This window comes from Myxocyprinus asiaticus, chromosome 9, assembly GCF_019703515.2.
Source record: "Myxocyprinus asiaticus isolate MX2 ecotype Aquarium Trade chromosome 9, UBuf_Myxa_2, whole genome shotgun sequence".
NCBI classification, from domain to species: domain Eukaryota; kingdom Metazoa; phylum Chordata; class Actinopteri; order Cypriniformes; family Catostomidae; genus Myxocyprinus; species Myxocyprinus asiaticus.
Window position 1 is genome coordinate 40,394,166 of NC_059352.1, and position 27,179 is coordinate 40,421,344.

At 37.1% G+C, this 27,179-nt stretch overlaps 2 protein-coding genes across 7 annotated transcripts in view; one reads left to right on the plus strand and one right to left on the minus strand.

Moving 5' to 3' along the window:
* LOC127445818 (protein TANC1-like) overlaps positions 1-9,802 on the plus strand; it is a 142,354-nt gene extending 132,552 nt beyond the window's left edge. For all 4 annotated transcript variants that reach the window (XM_051706211.1, XM_051706212.1, XM_051706213.1 and 1 more), the window contains 2 exons: positions 854-954; positions 7,730-9,802. In XM_051706211.1, the coding sequence (XP_051562171.1) occupies positions 854-954; positions 7,730-8,981 (1,353 nt within the window). In that variant the 3' untranslated portion in view covers positions 8,982-9,802. The remainder of the gene's footprint in view (positions 1-853; positions 955-7,729) is intronic.
* Positions 9,803-10,604: 802 nt separating this feature from the next.
* On the minus strand, positions 10,605-26,030 carry wdsub1 (WD repeat, sterile alpha motif and U-box domain containing 1). Of its 3 annotated transcripts, XM_051706274.1 has the most exons (13): positions 25,908-26,030; positions 25,095-25,515; positions 22,561-22,748; positions 21,707-21,796; positions 21,506-21,599; positions 20,861-20,894; positions 20,689-20,729; positions 20,490-20,596; positions 18,017-18,031; positions 17,737-17,766; positions 15,249-15,428; positions 14,107-14,241; positions 10,605-12,099 (listed from the first exon to the last, which is right to left on the minus strand). In XM_051706274.1, exons 2-13 carry the CDS (start codon positions 25,490-25,492, stop codon positions 11,948-11,950), a joined length of 1,464 nt encoding a protein of 487 aa, XP_051562234.1. In that variant the 5' UTR covers positions 25,493-25,515; positions 25,908-26,030; the 3' UTR covers positions 10,605-11,947. The 3 variants fall into 3 exon arrangements, with proteins under 3 accessions (XP_051562234.1, XP_051562235.1, XP_051562236.1); XM_051706275.1 differs by lacking the exon at positions 18,017-18,031; XM_051706276.1 differs by lacking the exon at positions 14,107-14,241.
* Positions 26,031-27,179: the final 1,149 nt, after the last annotated feature.

Genomic DNA, 27,179 nt, shown 5'->3' on the forward strand with positions numbered 1-27,179 from the left:
GAATACACCCCTTGTCTGCAGTTGTTCAGATAGTCCCACCCCAACTCTCGCCATTGGTTGAGTAACGTTGTTGGGGCGGGTCTAAGCAGGTCGCTCAAAACAAACACAGGAATTTTTATAGTGCCACAGAGAGACAGTGTTTACAGTTTTCGAGAAAATTTACCTGTATGAATGGCTTATATTTGTCTTGCATATTAAACTGAATAGAAGAAAGGATTTTAACACTGAAAAGTTACATCAGCTTAAACAAATGGCATTCAGTAAATGAAATAGCTATAGGCACTTCATATAGGTAACATACTAATCTTCTCCACCATAATAACTCTAAATGTTGGTCTAAGTTCAAAACAAGAGGCTCACATGCTGTTCATAGTAGTGTTTTGAGTGCAATTAGGCAGCGGATTATGTGAGTGTATGTGAGAGAGAGAGATAAAAGAGAGAGAGAGGGTGTCACTATGTTTCATGGTACATATTTCCTAATTACACAGGCATCCTGGAAATGTGATTTCTAATGGTTATTTTAATAGGATCTGCCGAAATTAAAAGTGCATCATCATAGTTGGCAGTTATGGCTCCTCATTGAAACTCTGACCTCCATCTCAAAGACGAAATTACAAAGAGTGTCTCCTGATTACAGATTCTTGCATGAGAGCAGAATGAAGAACAGGGTTAGAACGCGACCAAGTCAAACCAGACCCTTGGTTATGCGCAGATCTTTGCCAGGATGCAGTCTTGTTGCCATAACAGCACTAAACCCTCTCATGGGTGTAGTTAAGACAGTCAAACTTGTTCTGTTCAGAATTATTGATGGCCTCCTGTTTGCTCTCCTTACTTTCACTCTTGTTTTTGACAGGATTTTGGAATGGCTGAGGAGTTTGCCACCAAGGCTCTTGAGCTCAAGCCCAAGACCTATGAGGCATTTTACGCCCGTGCCAGAGCCAAGAGGAGCAGCAGGTAGGAACCTCAATGCCCCTCCCTCCCTCACTCTTTGTCTTTGTTTTAAAACCTATTGAGCTGCGTGCACAGATTTTTGGGCTTCATGGGCTAGTTTCCTCAATTTGTAGGCAGTAAAATTATGTGACTTTCTGACATACCCAGTTTTCGTCCAATTATGCACTGCGACATTCTCACCTAAAAATGTAAGATTTTGGATGAAAGAGAAATTATATTTTTAATCAGTATTGATAAGAAATAGTTCAATCAAATACATTTTTTATTATTTAACCCAATATTTTTTGTTGTAAATTTTTGTGCTTAAGAGTATTAAATTAGTGGTGCACCAATGTATTGGCCAAACATCAGAATTGGCTGATAAAATCAATTATCTGCTCTCAGACATTCACCAAATATTTCAAACTATTTAATGGTGTGGAAAAACGCATCAGAAAATTAACAGAAAGAACCAAACTTTCAGTATCGGCAGATGTTATTCTAAATTCTTAGAGATCAGTATACAATAATGTTTCACCAAACATTATTACATACCTCGGGTCTTTAGCGATCCGGCACGTACATCTATCACAAATGGATCTACAAAATGCTCAGATAGTGTAACATTTTCAAAGCATTTTCAAGACAATTAGAAAACAACAGGATAGAATACTGTGTATTCTGATATATTTTGATGTTTTATTTTTCATATATCAAAGAGATGATGCAACAAATCACAGGACAGGATTCATTACTTCCATACTGAAATATCATGAGATCCAACTGGCTGTCAGACACATTGAGCTACACATACTGTAACACATAATCTACACATTTACTACACATATGTACTTAAACTGGTGGCCAAAAGTTTGGAATAATGTACAGATTTTGCTGTTTCGGAAGGAAATTGGTACTTTAATTCACCAAAGTGGAATTCAACTGATCACAAAGTATAGTCAGGACATTACTGATGTAAAAAACTGCACCAGTACTATTTGAAAAAAGTCATTTTTGATCAAATCTAGACAGGCCACATTTCCAGCAGCCATCACTCCAACACCTTTTCCTTGAGTAATCATGCTAAATTGCTAATTTTGTACCAGAAAATCACTTGCCATTATATCAAACACAGTTAATAGCTATTTGGTTTGTTAAATGAAGCTTAACATTGTGTTTGTTTTTGAGTTGCCACAGTATGCAATAGACTGGCATGTCTAAAGGTCAATATTAGGTCAAAAATGGCAAAAACAAAAGAAACAGCTTTCTCTAGAAACTAGTCAGTCAGTCATTGTTTTGAGGAATGAAGGTTATACAATACTTGAAACTGCCAAAAAAAACTGAAGTTTGCATACAAAGGTGTACACTACAGTCTTCAAAAACAAAGGACAACTGGCACTAACAAGGACAGAAAGAGATGTGGAAGGCCAGATGTACAACTAAACAACAGGATAAGTACATCAGAGTCTCTAGTTTGAGAAATTGACGCCTCACGTGTCCTCAGCTGACAGCTTCATTGAATTCTACCCGCTCAACACCAGTTTCATGTACAACAGTAAAGAGAAGACTCAGGGGTGCAGGCCTAATGGGAAGAATTGCAAAGAAAAAGCCACTTTTGAAACAGAAAAACAAAGAAAGAGTGGGTTAGAGTGGGCAAAGAAACACAAATATTGGACAACAGATAATTGGAAAAGAGTGTTATGGATCTTAACCCCATTGAGCTTTTATGGGATCAGCTAGACTGTAAGATGCGTGAGAAGTGCCTAACAAGACAGCCACAACTATGGCAAGTGCTACAGGAAGCGTGGGGTGAAATGTCACCTGAGTATCTGGACAAACTGACAGCTAAAATGCCAAGAATATGCAAAGCTGTCATTGCTGCACATGAAGAATTTTTTGATGATAAGTAGTTTATGAAGTTCTGAACATTTTTTTTAATTGTAATAGTAATTTTTTCTTTTTTACATTATTAATGTCCTGACTATACATTGTGATCAGTTGAATGCCACTTTGGTAATAAAAGTACCAATTTCTTTCCACAAGAGCAAAATCTGTACATTATTCCAAACTTTTTCAGTGTACACCTAAATGAAAATAGCCATATCATATGGTTCATGGGTTGTACTTGCTACAGTTAACTTCCACGCTATAGTTAACTTCCATGTTGCTTTTTAATCAAATGGCAATGTCAAATGTAAATCAAATCAATCATTGAAACAACAGTGCCACCTCGAGTAACAAAAAGCACGTATAATATGTATGTGTACATGCATATGGGAAACTGATAATTCACCATTGTTGTGCAGAAATGGATGATATACAGTGGCAAGAATAAGTATGTGAACCCTTTGGATTAAGCTGGTTTTCTGCATTAATTGGACATAAAATGTGATTTTCATCTTCATTAAAGTCACAAGTACAGACAAACACAATGTGCTTAAGCTAACAACACACAAACAATTATAATCTTTCATGTCTTTTTTGAACACATCCCATTAAACACTCACAGTGCTGTGGAAAAAGTGAACCCTTTTTAATAACTTTAAACAACTGGTCAATCCTCCTTTGGCAGCAATAACCTCAACCAAGCATTTCCAGTAGCTGCACATTAGACCTACATGTTCAGAAGGAATTTTGGACCATTCATCTTTACAGAACTCCTTCAGCTCAGCCATATTCTTAGGATGTCTGTGTGAACAGCTCTCTTGAGGTCATTCTACAGCATCTCTATTGGGTTAAGGTCTAGGCTCTGACTGGGCCACTCCAAAAGGTGGTTTTTCCTTTTTATTTTTTTTTTAAGCCATTCTGTAGTGGATTTACTTCGATGTTTAGGGTCATTGTCCTGCTGCATCACCCAACTTCTACTGAGCTGCAGCTGGCGCACAGCCACCCTTAAATTATCCTGTAGGATAAACTTGACCCTCTGATGGCAGGTGGTCCAGGTAAATCATGACACTCCCTCCACCGTACTTCAACATTGGGATATGTTTTCATGTTGGTATGCAGTTCCCTTTTTACACCATACATAGTGCTGCATGTTCTTCCCAAACAATTCAACCTTAGTCATCAGTCCACAAAACATTTTCCTAGTGGCGTTGTGGAGTGCCAAGGTGGTCTTTGGCAAACTTCAGGCATGCAGCAATGGTTTTGTTGGAAAGCAGTGACTTCCTTCCTGGTGTCCTGCCTTAATTTTATCCGTATAGTATGTAGACTCATGAACAGAGACGTTATCCAGTTCCAATGATTCCTTCAAGTCTTTAGCTGTCACTCTAGGATTCTTTTTTACCTCATTGGGCATTCTGCTGTGTGCCCTTTGAATCATTTTACAGTAGCCACAGTACTAAATCGTCTCCATTTATAGACAGATTGTCTTACTGTGGACAGATGAATATCTAAGCTCTTTGAGATAACTTTGTAACCCTTTACAGCTTTATGCAATGCAACAATTCTTGATCGTAGGTCTTGTGAGATCTCTCTTTTGCAAGGCATGGTCCACATCAACAGATTCTGCTTGTGACTAGCAAACTCAAAATGTTTGAGTGCTTTTTATAATTCAAAGTAGCTCTTACCCACACCTCCAATCTCATTTCATTAATTGGATGCCAGGTTTGCCAACTCCTGACTCTAATTAGCTTTTGTTGATGTAATTAGCCTAGGGGTTCACATACTTTTTCCAACTTACACTGTGAATGTTTGAATGATGTATTCAGTATGTACAAGAACAATACAATACAATTTGTGTGTTATTAGTTAATACAGATTATGTTTGTTTAGATAAAGATCAAACCAGATTTTAAGACTAATTTATACATGAATGCAGGTAATTCCAAAGGGTTCACATACTTTTTCTTGCCACTTTAGTAGTCATTTGAATGAATGTAATACTCATTTGTCTTGTAATAAACAAAGAAATAGATATCCTGTGATAGTAAACATATAGATATGAAATAATCAAAAATATTATTTAGTAAGCGCAAAAAATGAAGTTTAACCTCCTGAGACCCCTGCGTGATTGCTGTGTGCTTTTTCCATTCCCTTTTTGATTTGTAACTAGTAGCCCCAAAGAAACATGAAAAAAAAAAGGTCTTTGCTAGGTCTTTTTTAGACCAAATAGTTTTCCTAAAAATGTATGTCCTCATTTGTGTACATTGGGACTAAGTTGTGAAATTTTAAATAATATCAAGCTATAAAACATCCGATTTTTGTTTTTTAATCAAATTGTTTATGTTTCCAGAAGTGTTGGTTATTCAAGTTTTTGAGATTTAAAGTATTGGCCAGCATCATCCAGTCACTGCCATCCATGTTAAAATAAAATTACACATTATAAATTGTGAATCTATGTACTGATTACCATTGTCCCATGTCTGCCAAACATGTTGAGTGGTCAAAACATCATCTGCAGCCTGAAACTGAACTTTAAGTAGGAAGTTTGGATTGAATGCACTTAGCTCCATAGATAGCTAAAGGATGCTCCCTTGCTCCATATTTTGTGAATGCCTTAACCTTCAGCGTGCTTTCTGTCTGCACTGGTCTCAGAACAGTTCGAAATGCACCTCATTTTCATCCTAACTCCATATAAAGCCTCAAAGCAACATTTTCCAGTTTTTGGATGCATCCATTAATTCTCAATGTGAAAATGCACAGTGAATATAGGATATTTTAACTGAAACTGATTATGCAGTCCACGAATGTGGTCATTGTGTTTAACAGCATGCCGTTTCGCAAAATAAATCGCTAAAATTTTAAAATTGGTATATCGGATAAAACTAGAGACTCTAATCTTTTGACTCAAATAGTCAAAAGAAGGAAGGATCCATTGTAAAAACATATTTAGGTTTCTTACCAGATGTAGTTTTGTTGGTGTTTCTCCCAAACACAAACTGTGTGTTGAACTTCTGTGATCGACACCATATTGTTTTATGACATGACTCTGTATGTCGATAATTTAACCCTTTACTGACACCCCAGAGTCTCCTAAACTTAGATCAGTCGGTTTAAATGAAATGAAATTATGCATTGCATATAGCGAAGCCAAAACGTAATGTCCACGCAGGTGGAGGCAGGGTCTCAGGAGGTTAAATATTCCAGGTCACTAATGACCCTATACACTCTTGGTAATTAAGAAATATAAAATAAATATTTTTGCAATTTTGTCTTTTTTCTTTTCTGTTTTACTATTAATAAAATAAAGTTTGAAGAATACTAAAGAGGTGTGAGCGGAACTCCAAAAAATGGATAGGGTACAGGGGGTGGAATGAGGTCCCGGGGTCACTAAAGACCCGAGGTATGCATTTAAGGGTTAAATAATATGCTCACTATTTCATAAATCATATGTCTCACTATTTGTGAGGCACACATGACTGGCTGATTAAAAAACTGGAATTCAAAAATGGGCTCCAATGAGTTCCATTTTGGTTAAGGATCCATTTTACTTAGACAGTTGGCCATGTAGGCAGTAGTCAGTGAGATAGCTCACTAGGTTCTAAGTGAGAGTATAGGTCTATATCTATACCAATATCTATATCAATTGTTGTGGAAATTAATGATAAAATAATGGATTAATCTTTAATGTTAATACCACAAAATGCATATGGAGGACTCCAAATAATATGTGCATGTACCCAACTGTTTAAATATATTTTAAATGAATACACTTACAACGTCTGCTGGCATGATTACTGAACCCCTTTGTTCTGGAAATAATTAATCGACAATCGATAAGCTTAATCGGTTAAATTATTAATGATGATTAATTGATTATCGATTAATAATTACCATCCCTAATCTACACCATGCTTATGGTTTAGAATAATTATCTAATACAGGGGTCGGCAACCTTTTTGACATGGAGTGCCATTTTTTTACTTTCCTGGTCAATGGTTGTGTCTATTTTGCATTTTTCTAATTTAATCATTTATTTTTCATTACATATTATCAGCATAACAGTTTGAGTGAAAAATGTGTGCAAAACCCAATGATTATGAATAATCATGATCCTGCATGTGAATTTTCACAGAGCATCTTCTGAAAGTGCTTTAATTAAAGAAAACCTGTCCTTTTTTACAAATGAGTTAACACAGTTAATGCCACAAATTTGCTTATTTGATTACTGATCACGAAATTGTGTGGAATCTTAAATATTTCTTATATTATGTCAAACATTTTTCAAAATCATGCAGAGGGGTAATCACTAGCACGCAAGCAACAGTGTGAGAGGAGCAGGCTATTATATTTTATTTTTCACAGCTGCATTCCAGTCTACATCTTGATGTAATCCTTCCTCATGATCATGAAGCGTGTTTTCATTAGCTGAATGTGATTAATCTCAAGGATTAATAGTGGTGTTTTCCTCATTACATCATATGTTGTTCTGAAAGCAATAAGAAACAAATGAATCACGGAATGTAGGCTGTCATCCGCGCGGCCTGACCGAAGCAAAGTGGGCGCGATTAACCGAAAGTGAAGCGCTGATGGCTTGTGATGGCTTGCACGCACTGCATGAGTCTGTTGGGTGTACTGCAGTCTTGTCACACTTTAACTTTTTGTATAGCCTCCCATTCAGCTCATGAAAACACACTGCGTGATCATGAGGAAGGATTACATCAAGATTTGAATGGAGGTGCAGAATTTACATAAATAAAATAGTCTACTCCTCTCGCCATTGCTGGCGTGCCAGTTATTACCCCTCCATGTGCCAGCAGGTTGCCGACCCCTGATCTAATAGATATTTATTTGGGAAAATTATTCCAGAAGGATGTATTGTACAGTTCCTTATCCTCCTTATCGTTTTGTCTCTCAGGCAGTTTGCAGCAGCATTGTCTGATCTCTATGAAGCCGCCCGTCTGTGTCCCAGTAACAGAGAAATCCGACGTCTTCTGGCACGTGTGGAGGAAGAGTGCCAACACCTGCAGCGCCAGGGTTCCAAACACCCTCCTCCTCATGGAAATCCCTCACCCCATGGGGAAGACAATGATGATGATGATGATGATGAGGAGGAGGAGGAAGAAGACGACGATGAACAGGACATTGAGGGTTTGAAGAAAAGCTCAGACAGCCTCAGCATTACCATGCTGCAGGTAGATGAGGAGGAGGACAGGCGTAACCAAGAAACCTCTCAGCAAGAGAAGAGGAAAGACAGCTGGCAGCAGAGCCGCACCTTGCCTGATTCTCTAGGCCTGGCTGTATCAGATGCCCAGTCAGCCATCTCTATGGCTGCTCCAGGACGGGCCGCCCACAGACGCCTCCCGTCCAGACAGGCTCAAAGCATGAAAAATCGAGAGTACAGCAGCTCACTACATGCCGAAGGCAGGGCAGCCCAGAGCGCCGGTTCCAGCCTCATGCCAAGCAGCCACCGGCCCACCTCGCTTCGAGCAGGGCCCTGCATTGACATCAGTCACATGGGCTTGGAGCACAGCGTTGAGAGGGGCCCACTGTGCGGTATCAGAGAGAGTCATACAGAGAAGTCATCTCTGCCTACAGAGGGCAGCGTTGAGCCAAGGGAGTTTTGCAGGAGCAGCAGTGTGCGAGTTTCCAACTCCTCCAGTGGAAACCTGAGCGATAAAATCCGCTTGCGCCACTCTGTGGCCTGTGCTCCTGACAACACCACAAGGCAACCTGATCATAAGCCACGCCCCTTTATGGGCATCATTGACAAGACTGCACGTTTCCAGCAACAGCAGCAACATGAAGGCCACCATAGCAACCAGAATCACCATGGCAATCTGGTGTCCGGTTATGGCTGGCAGGGACTCTTGCCTGAAGGGCTTGTAGGTCACAATGTTGTTGTCATGAACACACACTCACAGGGACTAACTGGTGAACTCTCGTACCCTAAAACAAGCACTTATCAGGAGCCCATCCATAACAGCACACACACAACTGAGTTTCGCCCAGAGAAGTTTCATCCTTCTGGGCCTGGATACAAGGACAGTAACCCCCTCCAGCATCACTACAACGAGACAAAGCACAAGCAGGCCAGCCTGGCCCGGGACAACCCCATCCTGATCAGCTCCATCAAACCCAAACGCTCCTTCATTGAGTCCAATGTTTAGCTACAAACTCACTTATTTTAAAGCACAAAATTAGTTACAGACTTATTATATACATACAGGGAATCCGTTTTCATCATTAACAAACCCACTGTCATTTGAGTCAGTAATAATTAAAGACAAAACTAGAATATTTGAAGCACTTTAAGTGCGTGCTCCAAATAAGTGCGCATACACAACTGTAAGGAACAGATTGTCTTTTATTTCTGTTTACAATTACAGCTTCAGAGGTACTGAACAACATTTTTAAAAATGTAACGTTGCATCTGCACATAAAAATAGAGCAGAGTTACGATTCAGATTATTTATTATTGTATGTATTGAGATAGATGACCTGACTTAAGAAATTTGTAAGGACGTAGGATATCTACAAAGATGACCACAGGTCCTATGTGTATTCAAACACATCCCCCGTTTGTGTCAGTTTGAATGGTGATATGTGTGATACAGTGAGTGTGTGTGTGTTTCTGGGGAGAAGCGTGTTTTTCTTCATGAATTTCTCCTTACCTGCTCATCATTTGAACTAATTTATTTATGGCTTGATTGTCTAATTAAAACAATATTATATTTTATATATTAGTTATTTTTGCACAGCTATATATTATGAAATACCACTATGATTGTGAGATTGAGATGAACTGCATAAAGGAGACTCCAGGTTTACATGCATGTTACGGTGAACTATATTCAGGTTTCTAAGAGGACATAGATGTTATTTCATATGTACATTATTTGCCATTTTATTTTCATGTATAGGCCTATGTATTGTATTGAAATATTTCAGCATCATATACAACAATAAAACCCCAGTTTAAGACTTAAAATATTGTAGTTTATTACATTTTTCTAGGGTGTTCTAGGTGATTGCTAGGTGGTTGCTTACTGATCCACATCAAAAGAGCCCAAAATATGGCTCAGGTCCTCATTAAAAATCTGTGATGATTTGTATTTATTTTATTTTTTTCTTCATTGTCTGCCAGGTAAAAATTTGACATTTGGTCATTACATCTTCCGGCAGCAAAAAATCATAAGTTTAGGCATATTTATCCGCCAGGAAAATCCGTAAATTTTGACTTTTTTTCTTTTTCTTTTTTTCTGCCAGGTAATAATCACAAGTTTGGTCATTTTAACGCCTTCCAGCTAAAAATCATAAGTTTAGGCATATTTATAATCCGCCAGGTAAAAATTGTACATTTGCTAATTTTTTTTGTCCGGCACCTAAAAATAGTAAGTTTAGGCATTTTTATCATCCATCAGGTAAAAATCTTAAGTTTGGTCATTTTTATTGTCCGGCAGCTAAAAAATCTTGTTTGGTAATTTTTTCGTCCACCAGCTAAAAATTGTACGTTTGGGCATTTTTATCATCCGCCACGTAAAAATCACAGTTTGGTAATTTTATCGACCACCAGTTAAAAACCTTTTATTGTCCACCAGGAAAATTTTGTAAGTTTGATCATGAAGGAACGTAATAGCACACATTTCAATAAGCTGTGTGATTTATTGTATTTTAGCACAAATGGTGCAGGATGAGTTACTTCCCATAGTTTAATAATTAGAATTAAGCCCCTAACCCTGAACAATAATAGTGATGCTAATTCATCTTAATAGCATGCCAACACAGCCAGCTGTAAAACAGTTTATGATTTTATTGTTGAATGGCTTTCAATCTCAGCAGGTTTATCAAAGCATCAAACCCAATGGCTCATATAGGTAAGACTGTCTACAGATATGAAGAAAATGCTAAATGACTAAATGTAAGTGCAATAACTAAATGTTAAACTGTTCTGACTGAAAGTCTTCAGACAGGTCCTAAAAAGTGCTCCAATTAAGCTACATAATAAAGCCATGAAATGGGAAGACAGACACTGAATTGGTTACAATGAACTTCCACTAATAAATGGATACATTCTACTATTATTCCTAGATGAAAAGAGTGTTTAAGCTACAGTATGTGAACAAAGAATATTTCATAATATACAAAGATCATATGGCACATACAGTTAACCTTTTCGAGTCCTAGTAGGAGGGTACAAATTGTACCTGAAGTAAAGCTTGTCCTGAAAAACTGAAAGGATTTCACCTCTATTCTGTCCAGTGAGTCACGTTGAGAGATAAAGAACAGCTGCAGGAGGAATCATAATTATGTGCTAAAAACAGTATAATTATGCCAGCAAACTGGCCCTTAAAAGAAAGTGGACGATAAACACTTAATATGATGGTTAAGACCACTCAAAGCTCTGCTGAGTTACTGATGGAGAACTCATTTAGGTATTTAAAAGTTTTAGGCTGAATATTATGGACCACTTACTCTTCAATCTGCATGAGACTACCGCATAACTACCATCAATTTTCTGATGGATGACAGCATAAACCTCTCTCACTGCACATCATTAAGGCTTAACTTGAGCTTAAGTCAAGATCCGAGATATCTGACCTGACCCTCGAATCCATATGACAAGAGGATGCGTGACCAACAGAAGATCGAAACATCACACGCTGACCTCTTGGCTCAATACAAAGAATAAATATTTCAAAGCTAAGTGCTTTATAGTTGCAAGAAAGTGAGATGATATATTTTACATATAATGAATATAATATAGTAGTCTTTTTTAATATAATATTATTTGTTATTTGTGATGTATTATTTACTTTTCATATCCTGGTCCGTTGCATGCTCAAAGCCTAGATTTACTGCCCCTTTAGTCAGAGACAACTGCCATATAGGCCAGATCATCATAAACAAAAAAATATTAAGTGTACCTTTGAAAGTAAACGCACTAAAAGTACAGCATGCAAAGGTCCTAAGCTTCTAGCTTAGGTGATCTACAGTAGTTCTAGAGAGAATTCTGATCAGGGGTCTTGGTAGATTTACTGACCTCAGTTACTGTGAGCTTACTGGTAAAGTCTTACTGGCCTAACTAAACTGGGGTCAGAATTATCTGGGCTTCACTGCAGAGCAAAGATGGAAATCACTGGCTAGTGGTCCAACGATAAATTGCCATTTTTAGGGTGCGATTGGGTGTCAGAAGGGTAGTCTGCAGGGGCAGGTTGGTCATAGGGCTGGTGCGACTCTTCGTGGTGATCCAGCTCTCGATGGCCTCCCGTTCGTATGAGTAGCCATCTGCAGACAGAAAACATAAGTTTGAGAGGCCTCCCTAAAGTTGTCATTACTGTAAAAATCAAGTTGTCTTAAGTATTACTTGAAATGTCAAGTTTTGGACTCAAATTTTTGTTCACTATTGTGTACAAAATTGAGGCTATGGGGAATCAATTGAAAAAATATATGTTTCCTTGGTCAGAGGGAACAGATTGGGGAATTTAAATAATTGTTATTAAGAATTCATAGGTGTTTTAGCTCTTTTGCTGTATTATTTATGCTTTGTTGCAAATAGTTGTTTGGTGTAATGTCACCATTAGGGTAATCTGTGTCTCAAGTTGGACCCTGGTCACACTATCTTAGTTTTCTTTGTGCATGTGCAGCTGAAGTGCATATATGCATTTCTGTAAGAATTAATCTTTATTTGAACTGTGCTGTTGTATGATCTAAAATGGAATCAATTCAATTAAAATGTACAACAGTAGAAACAACTATATTTAAATTCAAATCTGAGTTGTCTACTTGCATGTAGTTAACTCAACTTAAATAGTTAACTTCACTCTGCTTGAAAACCAAGTTAATTGAACTTAAATACTCAAGTTTTGGGAGACCCCATTACTCAGTGGAATTGAGGGAACGAGTTTACTCAAATGAGTCCAATGAATTTATTAGTGTTTTCATTGTATTCCTATATTAGCAAACAAACTGTAAACTGAACTGATTATATAAGATAATTTAATCTCACACTAATGAAGCAAGATCAGGCAAAGATTTGAATGCACTAGCATAGATACAGTGGCAAGAAAAAGTATGTGAACCCTTTGGAATTACCTGCATTTATGTATACATTTGTTTGATCTTCATCCAAGTTACAATAATGAACATACACATGAAATCATAGGTCGTGAGACCTTTGCATAAAGCTGGAAAGGGTTAAAAAGTTATCTCAAAGAGCTTAGATATTCATCTGTCCACAGTTAGAAAAACAGTCTATAAATGGAGACGATTTAGTGCTGTGGCTTCTCTCCCTAGAAGTGGGAGCCAAGATGACTCAAAGGGCACACCACAGAATGCTCAATGAGGTAAAAAAGAACTCTACAGTGACAGCTAAAGACTTGAAGGAATCACTGGAGCTGGTTAACATCTCTGTTCATGAACCTACTATAAGGAAAACATTAAACAGTCATGGTGACCATGGCAGGACACCACGAAGGAAGCCGCTGCTTTCCAACAAAAACATTGCTGCGCGCCTGAAGTTTGCCAAAGGTAGCATCATGATTTAGGGCTGCTTTGCTACTTCGGGGCCTGGACCACTTGCCATCATCGAGGGAAAACTGAATTCCCAAGTTTATAAAGATATCCTAAAGGATAATGTCAGGGTGGCTGTGCGCCAGCTGAAGCTCTGTACAATGCAGCAGGAGATGACCCTAAACATCTAATTAAATCCACTACAGAATAGCTTTAAAAAAAAAAAAAAAAGCCTTTTGGAGTGGCCCAGTCAGAGCCCAGACCATAACCCAATAGAGATGCTGTGGAATGACCTCAAGAGAGCAGTTCACACCAGACATCCTACGAATATAGCTGAGCTGAAGCAGTTCTGTGAGGAAGAATGGTCCAAAATTCCTACTGAATGTTGTGCAGGTCTAATCCGCAGATCCTGGAAACTCTTGGTTGGGGTTATTGCTGCCAAATGAGGATTAACCAGTTATTAAATCCAAGTGTTCACTTTTTCCAAAGCACTATGAATGTTTAATGGGATGTGTTCAAGAACATTTTATAATTGTTTGTTTTTTATAATTGTTATAATTGTTGTTAGCTTAAGCACATTGTGCTGGTCTATACTTGTGATTTTGAGGAAGATGAGATAAAATTTTATGACCAATTAATGCAGAAAACCAGCTAATTCCAAAGGTTTTTCTTGCCACTGTACAAAATTATGTAGTTTGGAAAAAAAAAAAAGAGAAATAAAACTGTATATCAAAGAAAGTACAGTTCAATCACTTTCTGTGACTGACAGACTACCACTCTCACCCGCAGCGATCACTGGGTCCTTCATGATCTCACGCGTGATTGGACAAAGATACTCGTCAGGAGTGCCGTCAGAGACAGGAGCCATCTTCAAATTCTCAATTTTATTCATGACTTTATTTCTCAGGCCCAGGGACTCTGAGAGAAAACAAATTACTTACACCACCCAAACACATCTATTCTCAGTAGAGTGGTATCATCAAAACAGAATTTGAGTGCAGCTGCACTAACAGAATGTTAATATCTGACTTTTCAGTGTCAGCAGAGTTTTAGTAAATGCAGGATGGAAAATGGGACAATTGTAGACATAATAATGGGATTTGTTTTCATTATATTTTTAAAATTAACAGACTTTTTTTCTGCTTTGCCTTTAAATCTTGCATGCAAACACCCTTAGCACTTACTCACAGGATGCATGTTTGCTGTTGGGTCCAAAATAATTTGAGGGTGAATCTCACAAAATACATTTTACCCAAAATATACAAGCAGCTCACTGCATCGGGCTGTATAAAGACAGTTGGACATGTTGGACTGGCTTCACAGTGGGCAGCAAAGGAATTGAATGTCATGCTTTATGAAATGTGGAGTTATGGGTCATCTCATGTTGGATAGTGATTTATTTTGCTTTATTTGTTGGAAATGCATACTAGATGAGATTTCTAATGTAAATAGCTGGTTAGTTTAGTACTGAAGCAGAAATAATCAGCTTTAACACACAGAAACTCTTCTCTGGATTCAAAATGCACTGACAGGGGCTTTACGTAACACAAATCCCATGTTTATTATCCCACAATCTCTAGGATTAGGTCTTATTTTGGCCAGTTTTTCCATGATTTTTCCTGAAAAACATGACCCAATCAAGATTTCCTATTAGGTAATGTATAAGGGACGCTGTAAAATCCATGTTATTGTTACATAACGTCCCATGACATTGCTGTTTGCAGTCAGCTTAGGTCATGTTTACAGGCTGACCTCCTGCAGGTCATTTCTGAACTGTGATTATGACACATCCTCCACCTTGTTCATCTGAAGTTTTTTATATATATATATATATATATATATATATACAACAAGATAGACTCTGCAGCAAGGCATGCGGTGAGATGTGAATAGATATTATTATTTGACGTGTGCTGCGATTTTACCGATGTGCAGCTCAGAGCTGAGGCTTTCCTTAGAGAGTGAGAGCAGCTCTTTCCCATCGATGTTATTGGATTTAAAGATGTCAATCAGAGCCTCTAGCCCCTCCTCCTGTAACCATGCCAACACATCCTCCTCAGACCACTCGGTCACCATCAGTTTAGAGTGTCCTCGCAACTTCCTGTCTGAGAGACCGCAACAGGACGTACAGGGCATTCAATATGATATGACTTGTAAAATCTGTTGTGAAATGTATGGGTAAAACTGAAGTTTATAGCAGTGGTTCTCAACTGGCTTTGCTTCAGGACCCAGATTTGACTTTTGTACGATAAACAATTTTGTGAAATGTAAACAAAATGTCCTTAAAGGAATATTCCGGGTTCAATACAAGTCAAGCTCAATTGACAGCATTTGTGGCATAATGTTGATTACCACAAAAAATTATTTAGGCTCATCCCTCCTTTTCTTTAAAAATTAAAAAATCGAGGTTACAGTGAGGCACGTACAATGGAAGTGAATGGGGCCAATTTTTGGAGGGTTTTAAGACAGAAATGAGAAGCTTATAATTTTATAAAAGCACTTACATTTAATCTTGTGTTCAAACTTGTGTGTTATTTGAGCTGCAAAGTTGTTTAAATGTTTGTTTTTAGGGTTCACAGTGTTATGTCGTCATGGCAACGAAGTTGTAAAATTGTATTTAACTTAACATAGAAAAGGTAAGCAATTTTATCACACTAAAATCATGTTAACATGCAAATTGTTTATGTCTTGTGGCTATACTTTTGAAACAGTAAGTATTTTATCATTTACAGACTGGCCCCATTCACTTCCATTGTATGTGCATCACAGGAACCCAGATTTTTTTTTTTTTTTTAAAGAATCAACATTATGCCACACATGCTGTCGATTGAGCTTAACTTGTATTGAACCCGGTATATTCCTTTAAAATCAAACACTGAATCTTGTTAATATATAAATTTTTTTGGTTATATTATAACCAATATTCATTAATACTACCTTATACTAAATTATTATGATTTATTTTTTTTAAACTCCCCATCTTGCCTTTATGGTTATATTATATAAATGACTGTTTGGTTTCAAAATGTCTCTTAAATTTCGATGGTTTCATGTTCTCAGCAGCCAACAATTGTCGTTGGCACAAACATGTTTATCCTCATTAACTTTTAGGTAAATTAAAATATGACCCAGACACCATTTAAAACGTTTTGATGTCTAATTTTGCAAGCTTCTACCAGAGTGCCCTATGAATTTGTGCCAAAATAACACAGTTTGATTGGATGTGCTAACTCTTGAAGTCAATAAAACATATGGGAAGCATTTTCTGCTTACTTTTAAAGTTGTCTATTTTCATATTCTAAATATGCACTATTATATACTAACCCATCAGAACAGACCTGTGACTTATTTTTGGGTCGTGACCCACCAGTTCAGAACCACTGGTCTAGAAGTATACATAAATCATGAGGTTCTGCATTCGCTCAGGATCCAGTCAGATCATTTGCCAGACATTAACTTCTGTATGAATCCAAGTATCCAAGATGCCATTCTCTTATTTTAGCATTCAAGATGCCAATCTCTAATTTTGGTATACATGAAGCAGACCTCTTCAGATTTCTGCCCTGCTGCCTCTACAACCACAAGCAGCCCCACTAGCGGAGTATGTAAAGCCCACTAGAGCTCATGGACGGCATTTGTGTTTGGACTCAAGGCTGCATCTGCGATCCATCACCCCAGAGAAACATGAAGGGCAAGAGAGGAATGCATCTCGTTCTTTTCCTGTTTGTGTATTCTGTCTGATACTAGACCTCTCCTGTGTCTCTGACCCACAGCAACTAATTACTGAACACTGTCAAAGTACCGAACACTCAATATAACATGCACATAGTTGCGTTAAAAAAATTCTCATTGGAGTGAGATGTGTGTGTTTTATTTATTTATATATTTATTTTTTTACTTAGCTCTGCTTTGGGAACATAACCTGACCAAACCACCCTTAAGGGATGCCCTGGGATGATTAAATAATTTTCTGAAAATGCTCAACTTTTTTTGTAAGGTGTATTGTTAGGCTTAGAGTTTGTCTGTAGTAACTATAATTAGTTTAAAGTTATGTCATTTAGATAACTTTGTAAATGTGTGTGGGAACAAAATTGCCCCCAGAAATAAGATACATCTAACAGAACCTTCCTCTGGGGACATCCTCAAAAGGTAAAAATCATTCATATTATATATATTATTCAGAAAATGCTTTAAAAAAAAATAGGGTTAAGGTTTGGGTTAGAGTTAGAAGTAATTATAATTAGCTTTTTTTTAAAACAACAGATGTCTATGGTAAATCCCCATTTACAAACATGTAATTAAAAAACATCTTGGTAAACATGTTTAGATATCTTGCAGATAATATTTTAGGAAATGTAGATATTTTGGTAAAAATGTGCGTGTTTACCTATGTGTGGTCTGGATTTCTCTTACCTTCGTTGCTTAAAACTGAAGCAGTTTCATCTGAGAAGAATTCAGGAATGAGCAAATATGTAAAATATAAGAAAAATTGATCATTAATGGGTTGTCTGTAAACATAAGCTTTAGCAGAGTAAAGGAGCAATACAAACACGTTTCAGTGTCATTTTTTGGTGTCTACTGTTTGTTTGAGTGTTTATTTGTTGTACCCTGATAGTTAGTGTTGTCACATTTAAAATTCACTGTTTTTTTGTTACAGTAAAATCATACAACAAAACACTCATTACACACTCACCAGAAAGAGATTTGCCTTTGGATTCAGGAATCAAATGAAATGAGAGATTGTAAAGAGAGAGAGAGAGAGAGAGAGAGAGAGATAAAGCAAACAAAAAGTCATCTTCATTATCATCCACTCAAAACAAATAAAACAGCTTTTTAGTAGATAGTGTTGATAGTGTTTGTATCTAGCACTTCCTCTGTATTAGAGCTAAAGTGCTTAACAACGCAAGTTCTCATGTGAATACGTGAGCCATTGTGAACGAGCTTCTATCATTGCACTCTTGAACGAACAACAGACGTCAAGGTTTTCACTGAAAAATGAGTCACATGGACTACTTTTCTAATACTTTTGTGTCGTTTAAAGTGAGTCACTATCAGCTGTCATAGTATTGAAAAGATGGACTGGAATATTCAATGAAATCTTTCTGTTTGTGTTCTGCATAAGAGAGAAAGTCATACGGGTTTGGAACAACATGACAGTGATAGGGCTGTCGATTTAATGTGTCAATTTAGTGCGATTAATTATATAAAAAAAGAAAAAAAAAATTACACAATTATTGAAGTAATAAGAAATATTCCTACCATCGGAGCTATTTACATTAAGCTGTTTTTCAGCAGGGGGCAGTAAGCGAAACTTCAGCTGTATAGGCAACGCGCAGCTGTAAAAACAACAAACCACACTCACGCCGGTTTCACATATCCTCCGTGAGCGGGGCGTGAGCAGCGTGTTTTCGTTTCGGCACCCATGTTAACAGATTACACCCTTCATATTGCAAGTGTGAGTCACGAGGTGAAGCGTCCCAGACGCGGCAGCAGATAGTTTCGGCGCCGAGCCTATTTTTGTAGCACGGCTCATGCTGAAGTCAGCGGCTCTGGGTGCGGTAGAAAACTAAAATAATCAGGAGATTTTAGAAAAGACACAAAAACAAATAAACAATATTTAAACCGAACCTACACAAACACAACTCCACACAAAATAACGAAATAAAGGAAAGAATAAATAAACTGCAGGACTTTTGCTCGTGTTGTATATATACAGAGACCTTTTAGAAGAGACCGATCACAGGTATTAAAATGAATGGGAGAAATTGGAACGCCCCCCCTTACAGGTAAAAGAGACAGTCACCTTTTAGATAAAGACATCACCTGTCAATAAACTCAAGAATGCGTATAAACTGATCCACCCTGAAAAAAGTGTTTTTTAGTGTAATCTGAGGTAAAGCAGCACAATTTATGATACTATTGTTGTCAGATTTTACTGCTGATTTTAAATATGTTCTTTGATCGTAATCTTGACTAAGCATTTTGGACATTTCAGTCTTTCCACATTCAAGTATAGGAGCTGTACTTTTATGCTGCTTGTTTACAAAGAAAATAGCTGCCCAGCCTGCACGAGAGCATTCCAAAGATGACCGCAGAGTGGCTGACTTGCCTTGAAAGGGGCTTTGATATATTAAACAATCACAACCAAGTACGCTGATAAACAAGTGCAAGTGACTGCCTGCCGTTACTGTATGAACCTTGAAAAGAGATGTGGCCAATGTGAAAGCCCAAACGCAACACGTTGCTGCACTGCTAGCGATAATTTCAAACAAGCTAGATGTTTTTTAGGAGCTTGTGAAGTGATTATCTATCTTAGCAGGGAGGAATTAACAACCTCCCGCTGGCAGGCACTATTGTGTACTCTGTCTCCCTCCACCTGGCCGGTGATTATGTAAATGAAGCTCACCTGAAAATCGGCTGGAAAAAAATCAGCTAGTGTGGCGCAGGTTTAACTTGAACAGATTGAGAAATTCAATTGCAAAATAGATTGCTGTGCACTGTCAGCCAATGATAGGCTTATGTTATGTTTACATAATATTTTTACTTCTAATGCCACTTTTTGTATTGTCTTATCAATGCTTTACTTGTCTGCCACAATAATGTAATGCATTTTAATTATCTGAATTATTAAATTAATAGTATGTAATTTATTTATAATTATTTCAATATAACTATTTATAATCATTTAATCATTATATATGGAATTATTGTTATTTGAGGGCCTTTTTCAGCAAATATTTATATATGTGATTAATGTGATTAATCGGCATATCATGTAATTAATTCATTTAAAAATTTGAAACGATGACAGCCCAAAAAAGTGAGTAAATTATGACAGAATTTTCGTTTTTGGGTGAACTGTCCCTTAAAAGCTTAAGTGTGTAATTTCAGCACCACTAGCATCACTAAACTGCATTGAAAATATAAAACAGTTTCAAACAGCTTTTCTGAATACTCTCTCTCATTGCCACTTGTCATAAACAGAAATTCCCACCTCAAACTCACACCATTTGTTGAATCAATGTTGCTGTGTTGGCTGATCTACAAATAGTTTACTTATACTTGTCTCTGCCTATTAAGCTAAGATAGGAGAAAGTATTTTAACATTGCAAAAATGACACACATAAGTTTGAAGTTTGAAAAGCTCAGTTCTGTAAATAACCCACCCTGAGCCAAGCTGCTATCCTCTACTCTCCAGATGTTGACGGTCTTGTCCATGGAGCCGGTCGCGATAATGGGGGCCGTAGGGGAAAAAGCACAGGCTGTCACATACCTGCCCCACAGGAAGAGACAAATGGCAGGGTTCAGGTGCTTTACAATGAGAGTCAAAAGCTGTTCTTTACAAAAGCATAACTCTGAGCTCACCTGTCATGTTGGTTAAGTGTGTAGAGTAAGATCCCTTCATTCTGCAAAGTACAACTCATTATTATACAATAAATCTACAGGTTATGCTAATGACTTCCAAGTGAACTGAGCTGTCAGTCATCTTTTTTTTATTGGTTGGACAAAATATATGATGAATATGAATGAGACTCACAGCTTGATACACAGTCACGGTCTTATCCACAGATCTGTGGGAAAAGAAAGAGTGACATTTAAAATGTATGAGTAAGACAACCTTTCTGTGGCCTTTTATGAGCACTAAAAATATGGCTGTCAGTCAGCTGACACATGATTGATATAGCAGCAGTGTTATCACAGATTATTAGCAAACAGACTTCAGAACCTACCGTTATACTTCTAACAGTGCCAATGTTTGTGATCAGAGCACTACCTAGTGGACAACAAAGGAACTGCAATTCTTTTATGGGCAGACAACCTACAGTACAAATGGCTTCCTTATGGTTGTATCTGTATGGCATCTTCTCTGACAAAGGCCTGTAATCAACAGGTTTGACCACACTTTGTGAAAAGGCCCACTAATATAGTAAAATGTCGAAAACCATCTTGTGAGAACATTTCCAGCAGTCCTCTGAAGTTTAAAAGGCTAATACATTGGTCAAATCATGTTTCATTCTAAATCTACTGTTCTGATATTAACAGGTTTTGTGAGGGTTAGGTTTAGTTAGAGAGTTGGGTTTGGGTATAGCAAATAACATTACTCCATATAAAAACTATTATGTCTATGAGATCCTCACTAATATAGTGAAACAAACCAATGTGTCTTATGTTTATTACTGACCCTGACACCAACATTTGTCCATCAGCAGAGTAGGCACAGGACAGAACTGGAGCAGACTGACCCGTCAGAGTGTGAGCAAGCTGCATTTTGACACCTGTGGATCAACATACATCATTAATCACATATAAATACATTCACTAAAAACACAGACATGGAGAAGAACGAAGAGCAGGGAAGAGGGCAGGTATTAGATTAAGCTACCTCCAGAAGACAGAAAAGAAACAATCCAGATCTTCAGCAAACTGTCCTGTCCACATGATGCCAGCCGAAACTGAATACAGCCATCTAGGTCTGTGAGACATCGAGAGAGAGAGAGAGAGAGAGAGAGAGAGAGAGAGAGATTTACATTAATATTTATTCATTTAACAGATGCTTTTATCCCAAGCAACTTAAAAATGAGGAATACTACAATACGGGCAATTCATCCTGAGAAGACAGTTATATTAAAAGTTCTGTAATACAAATTTCCAGAAAGGGAATGTCACAGTGAATAAAAAAAAAGACATCTTCTCAAACAGTAATAACATTTGGGCTCTTAATTCTCGCCGTTTCCTTTAGGCTATTCCTGAGCCCCTCAAAGTTCAATGCAAGCCGACACAATTTCATCTCATTTATCTTATCTCATGCTATTAATTGTCACTTAACAGGAAACAACTGTCTAAAACTAATAATACATCTCCACAATAAATGAGGAAGGACAGGACACAAATTTAAGTCAGTAGAATAAAGTTATAAGTGTAGTGTTGCAAGTATAAGTCAAAGATATGGACAGAAAAACCAGTCTAGAGTGGTGTGGGCCAAAAAGGTTTATGGCATTAGACAAAGTTGTTATTTGCAAAGGCAGATCAAAAGTGTAAGCAAATTAATGAGCAGCCAAGCACATTTTCAACATGCCTACCAGAATTGTGTTATAAAAAAGAACATAATAATAGTATAATAGTAGTATTTTTTTCTGCCATGTAATACACTTCACTCGCCTATAGGTGTAGATGATTTTGTGGATAGACTTTGTGTAATAGTATAGAATTGCATATTTATTGGTAAATCATTCCCACCCTTCATTATCTGGGGAGCAAACTGACAGCAGGTGACCCCAAGGTCATGGGCATTCTTCTCTGCATGGAGATGGTTCATATTCAGGTCCCACAGACGGAGGTCCCCATATGTGGAGCCGGTGATGAACAGCTGACTGCAGGGAGTGAAAGAGCAGGCTACAATACTGGTGTCAGTCACTGCACCAGTCCTGAAAATCAAGATACAACTGTCATTAAAGCAATATGGACAGTTTTGTGAGCTAGTAGTGAGAAATAAGCCTCATTTTCCATCACATTATCCAAATAGAGTAGCTTGTTACACTACTAAACAACATTGTTTCAGTGAAATTGATTGGTTAGAAGAAATGTTGTATAGTAGTGTTGTATAGTAGTTAAAGGAACAGTTCACCCAAAAATGAAAATTCTGTCATTATTTACTCACCCTAATTTCACTCTAAACCTTTCTCTATGGAAAAGGAAAAATTGGAATAATATTCACATTCAACATTTACTTTTTGCAATATACATTGGCAGCCAAAGGTTTGGAATAATGTACATATTTTGCTCTTATGGAAAGAAATTGGTACTTTTATTCACCAAAGTGGCATTCAACTGATCACAATGTGAAAAATGACTATTACAATTTGAAAAATAAATTCAGATAAGAAATTTTAAACTACTTCAAAGAGTTCTCATCACAAAATCCTCCACGTACGGCAATGACAGCTTTGCAGATCCTTGGCATTCTAGCTGTCTGTTTGTCCAGATACTCAGGTGACATTTCACCGCACACTTCCTGTAGCACTTGCCATAGATGTGGCTGTCTTGTCAGGCACTTCTCACACACCTTACAGTCTAGCTGATCCCACAAAAGCTCAATGGAGTTAAGATTCATAACACTCTTTTCCAATTATCTGTTGTCCATTGTCTGTGTTTCTTTGCCCACTCTAACCATTTATTTTTGTTTTTCTGTTTCAAAAGTGGCTTTTTCTTTGTAATTCTTCCCATAAGGCCTGCACCCCTGAGTCTTCTCTTTACTGTTGTACATGAAACTGGTGTTGAGCGGGTAGAATTCAATGAAGCTGTCAGCTGAGGACATGTGATGCATCTATTTCTCAAACTAGAGACTCTGATGTACTTATCCTCTTGTTTAGTTGTACATCTGGCCTTCCACATCTCTTTCTGTCCTTGTTAGAGCCAGTTGTCCTTTGTCTTTGAAGACTGTAGTGTAAATTTTTGTTTGAAATCTTCAGTTTTTTGGCAATTTCAAGCACTGTATAGCCTTCATTCCTTAAAACAATGATTGACTGACGAGTTTCTAGAGAAAGCTGTTTCTTTTTTGTTGCCATTTTTGACCTAATATTGACCTTAACCAAATTAATGAACCAAATAGCTTTCAACAGTGTTTGATATAATGGCAAGTGATTTTCTAGTACCAAATCAAGGATCAGGTGTCGGAGTGATGGCTGCTGGAAATGGGGCCTGTCTAGATTTGATCAAAAATTACTTTTTTCAAATAGTGATGGTGCTGTTTTTTTACATCAGTAATGTCCTGACTATACTTTGTGATCAGCTGAATACCACTTCATGAATTATAGTACCAATTTCCTTCCGGAACAGCAAAATCTGTACATTATTCCAAACTTTTGGCCGCCAGTGTAATGAAAGTGAATCATGACTCTGGGCTTAGGTTTCATGTTATTGAATGTCAGTAACATCAAACCTCATTGGTTCATGTGTGTCTCGAGACTAAACATCATGACGTCAAAAGTGGGGCGTAGTAAAAAAGAAATATATATTTTAAATGCACCAAAGTCCCCATATTTGATTTGCCCACTGTAAATGGGAGTCGGTCGATGATTTTATTTGAGAGTTGGAATATATTTCATAAGTCATATCGATGGCTTTTACTGTGGACTTAAAATATAGTGCTTTTTTGTCCTTTTGGAGTCACTATTCACTTTCATTATACTGTATGGCAAAAAACTGTGTGATTTTTTATATTTTCCTTTTGTGTGCCACAGAAGAAATAAAGTCATATGGCTTTGAGGGACATAAGGATGTGTAAAATAATTAGATAATTTTCATTTTGGGTGATCTAAAGCTTTAAACTTCTTAAATTACTAATTACTAATTTGACATTTACAGTAAACTTAGGGATAGTGCCTGTTTGACGCAATTTGAGGTTAACTGTCTCGCTAAAGGGCACAATGGGTAGTTCATCAATTGCACCTTTATGGGGTTTGAACATCTGAGGGGTTGTTACCAGTCCTGATTTTAACTACACCACACCACAGGATGACATGATACAGAAGAACTGAAGGACACTGTTACCACTGACAATGAATGCCTATTATTGGAAATGGGGTAGAGTAGCTCAGTAGTTAAAGTTTATAACTGAAAGGTTGTAGGTTCAAATCCCACAAAGGCAGATCCATCATGAACTATCACCATTGTGATATAACTAGTACATACAATAGTAATTGACACTAATTACTGGTATTTAATAGCAAATGTTCAGTAGTTTTTCTAAAAGCTATACATATAGCCTGTACCTGCGCAGGGTCCTGGAGGAAAAATCCCACAGCCCAATTGTCCCGTCTGACCCTCCAGAAACCAGATGTGTTGAATCAGGAGAGAAGGCGCACACCCTAACGGGACTCCTGCCAGGATGCTCCAGGACGGCCTCGATCTCCCCGGTGCCCATCGCCCACACCATGGTGGTGGCATCTGTGGAGCAGGAGGCCAGGTACTGACCGCAGGCGCTGAAGCAACAGCAGTGAACCCCGTAGCCGTGTCCGGACAACGGGGAGAAGGGCAGCTCGCTGAAGTCTCGGGTGGAGTACACGCAAATAGTTTTATCAGCAGAGCAGGTGGCCAGCAGAGAGCTGGAGAAAGCGCAGCAGTTTACATCATCTCGATGACTTTGTATGGTGCAGATCAGAGACACCATGTTTATGGCTTGACGTCTGGTCCCTTTAAATATACAAGAAAAGGAAGTGTCTGAAAGAACAGACAACACAATCCAGAAGGGTTTTTTTTCTTTTTTCCTTTTTTTTCCCCTTCGACTAAATACTGAAATTAAACACATTACTAACAGTCAACCCCATTTCATTACCACGAAAGCTTTGTTATTTCATTTTATATTTTAATAAGGTAAACTGTCAACTGTTTCTAATTTATCAACGGCAAAACTGTGTCTATAATAATTCTGAGGACACTCTTGATAGTATTATTGCATTATATTGTATTATATATAATGTTATTGTATACGATATAAAAAACATTGTATTACATAACAAATATTACATGTTCTTTATTTATACTACTTGTTTTCGTTATTTTATGAGCGGAGTGTGAAGACGTACCTCCTATGTGGACTTCCTGGTTCTCTCACACGTGACATTCATGAACCTCACGTGGCTGTTGTTTACTGCGAGGCTTTCAACTCCTTGGCTTCAAAATTTAATTGATCAGTTTGTCTTGAATATGTACACTGGCAGCCAAAAGTTTGGAATAATGTACAAATTTAGCTGTTTCGGAAGGAAATTGGTACTTTAATTCACCAAAGTGGCATTCAACTGATCACATAGTCAGGACATTAATATGGCAAGCCGAATTCACTTTTATTCATTCGCAAGATATGGATTGTTGATATCAACAATTCAATTTTCACTAGTTAGATTTCTAATTTTTGATATCAAGAATGTAATTTTCACTTGTGGAAATGCCAATTGTTGATATCAATAATTACATTTCCACTAGTAAAAATGTGAATTCTTGATATCAAAACTGATGTCATCACTCAAAGAAATCACATTTTTTATATCAAAAATGGGATTTCAACTAGTAAAAACCATAATTTTTTATATCTATAATTGAATTTTCACTAGTAAAGTTTCACACCGATATGTCATTCACTCTTATTCAAAACACAAAAATTGATGTCAAAAATTAGTTTCTTACTAGTTGAAAGTCCAATTTCACATATCAACAATTATCTTCTTACTAGTAAAAAATATAATTTTTGATATCAAGAATGTAATTTCTACTAGTGGAAATGCCCATTTTTGATATCAACAACTGAATTCCAGCTAGTAAAAATGCTCATTTTTGACATCAGTAATTCAGTTTTCACTAGTGACAATTTGAATTTCTGATATCTGTAATATAATGGTTACTAGTAAGAAATTATTTTTAGAGATCATTAATTACACTCCAAATTACTGATATCTGAAATCCATTTCTAGATATCAGAAATCCCAATTGTAACATGTTGAAATGCATTAACAGATATCAAGAATTACAATTTTACCTATTGAAAATTAATTTCTTGATATCAGGAATTTATATTATTACTAGTAACAATGTAATTGTTGATATCAAAAATTATATTTTTACTAGTAAGAAGTACAATCTTGATATCAAGAATTAGCATTTTAACTAGTAAAAATTGAATTGTTGATATCTGTAATTACCTTTGCATAATTTTGGCGCCCTTTTAACTTTTAATCACATGTAGGATATTAATTGTTGATATCATCAATTCAATTTTCACTAGTTAAAATGCTAATTCTTGATATCAGAAATGTATTTACTGATAGTAAATGTTAACAAAATGAAAATGTATTGTACAGTGT

Excerpts from the sequence above, each read along its gene's own strand:
- wdsub1 (XM_051706274.1), bottom strand. The coding sequence starts at position 25,492 with ATGGTGTCTCTGATCTGCACCATACAAAGTCATCGAGATGATGTAAAC. Across the intron at positions 22,749-25,094 it reads TCCTCCAGGACCCTGCGCAG|GACTGGTGCAGTGACTGACA; the intron begins GTACAGGCTATA and ends CTTGATTTTCAG. Across the intron at positions 14,242-15,248 it reads CAGCTCTGAGCTGCACATCG|AGTCCCTGGGCCTGAGAAAT; the intron begins GTAAAATCGCAG and ends GTTTTCTCTCAG.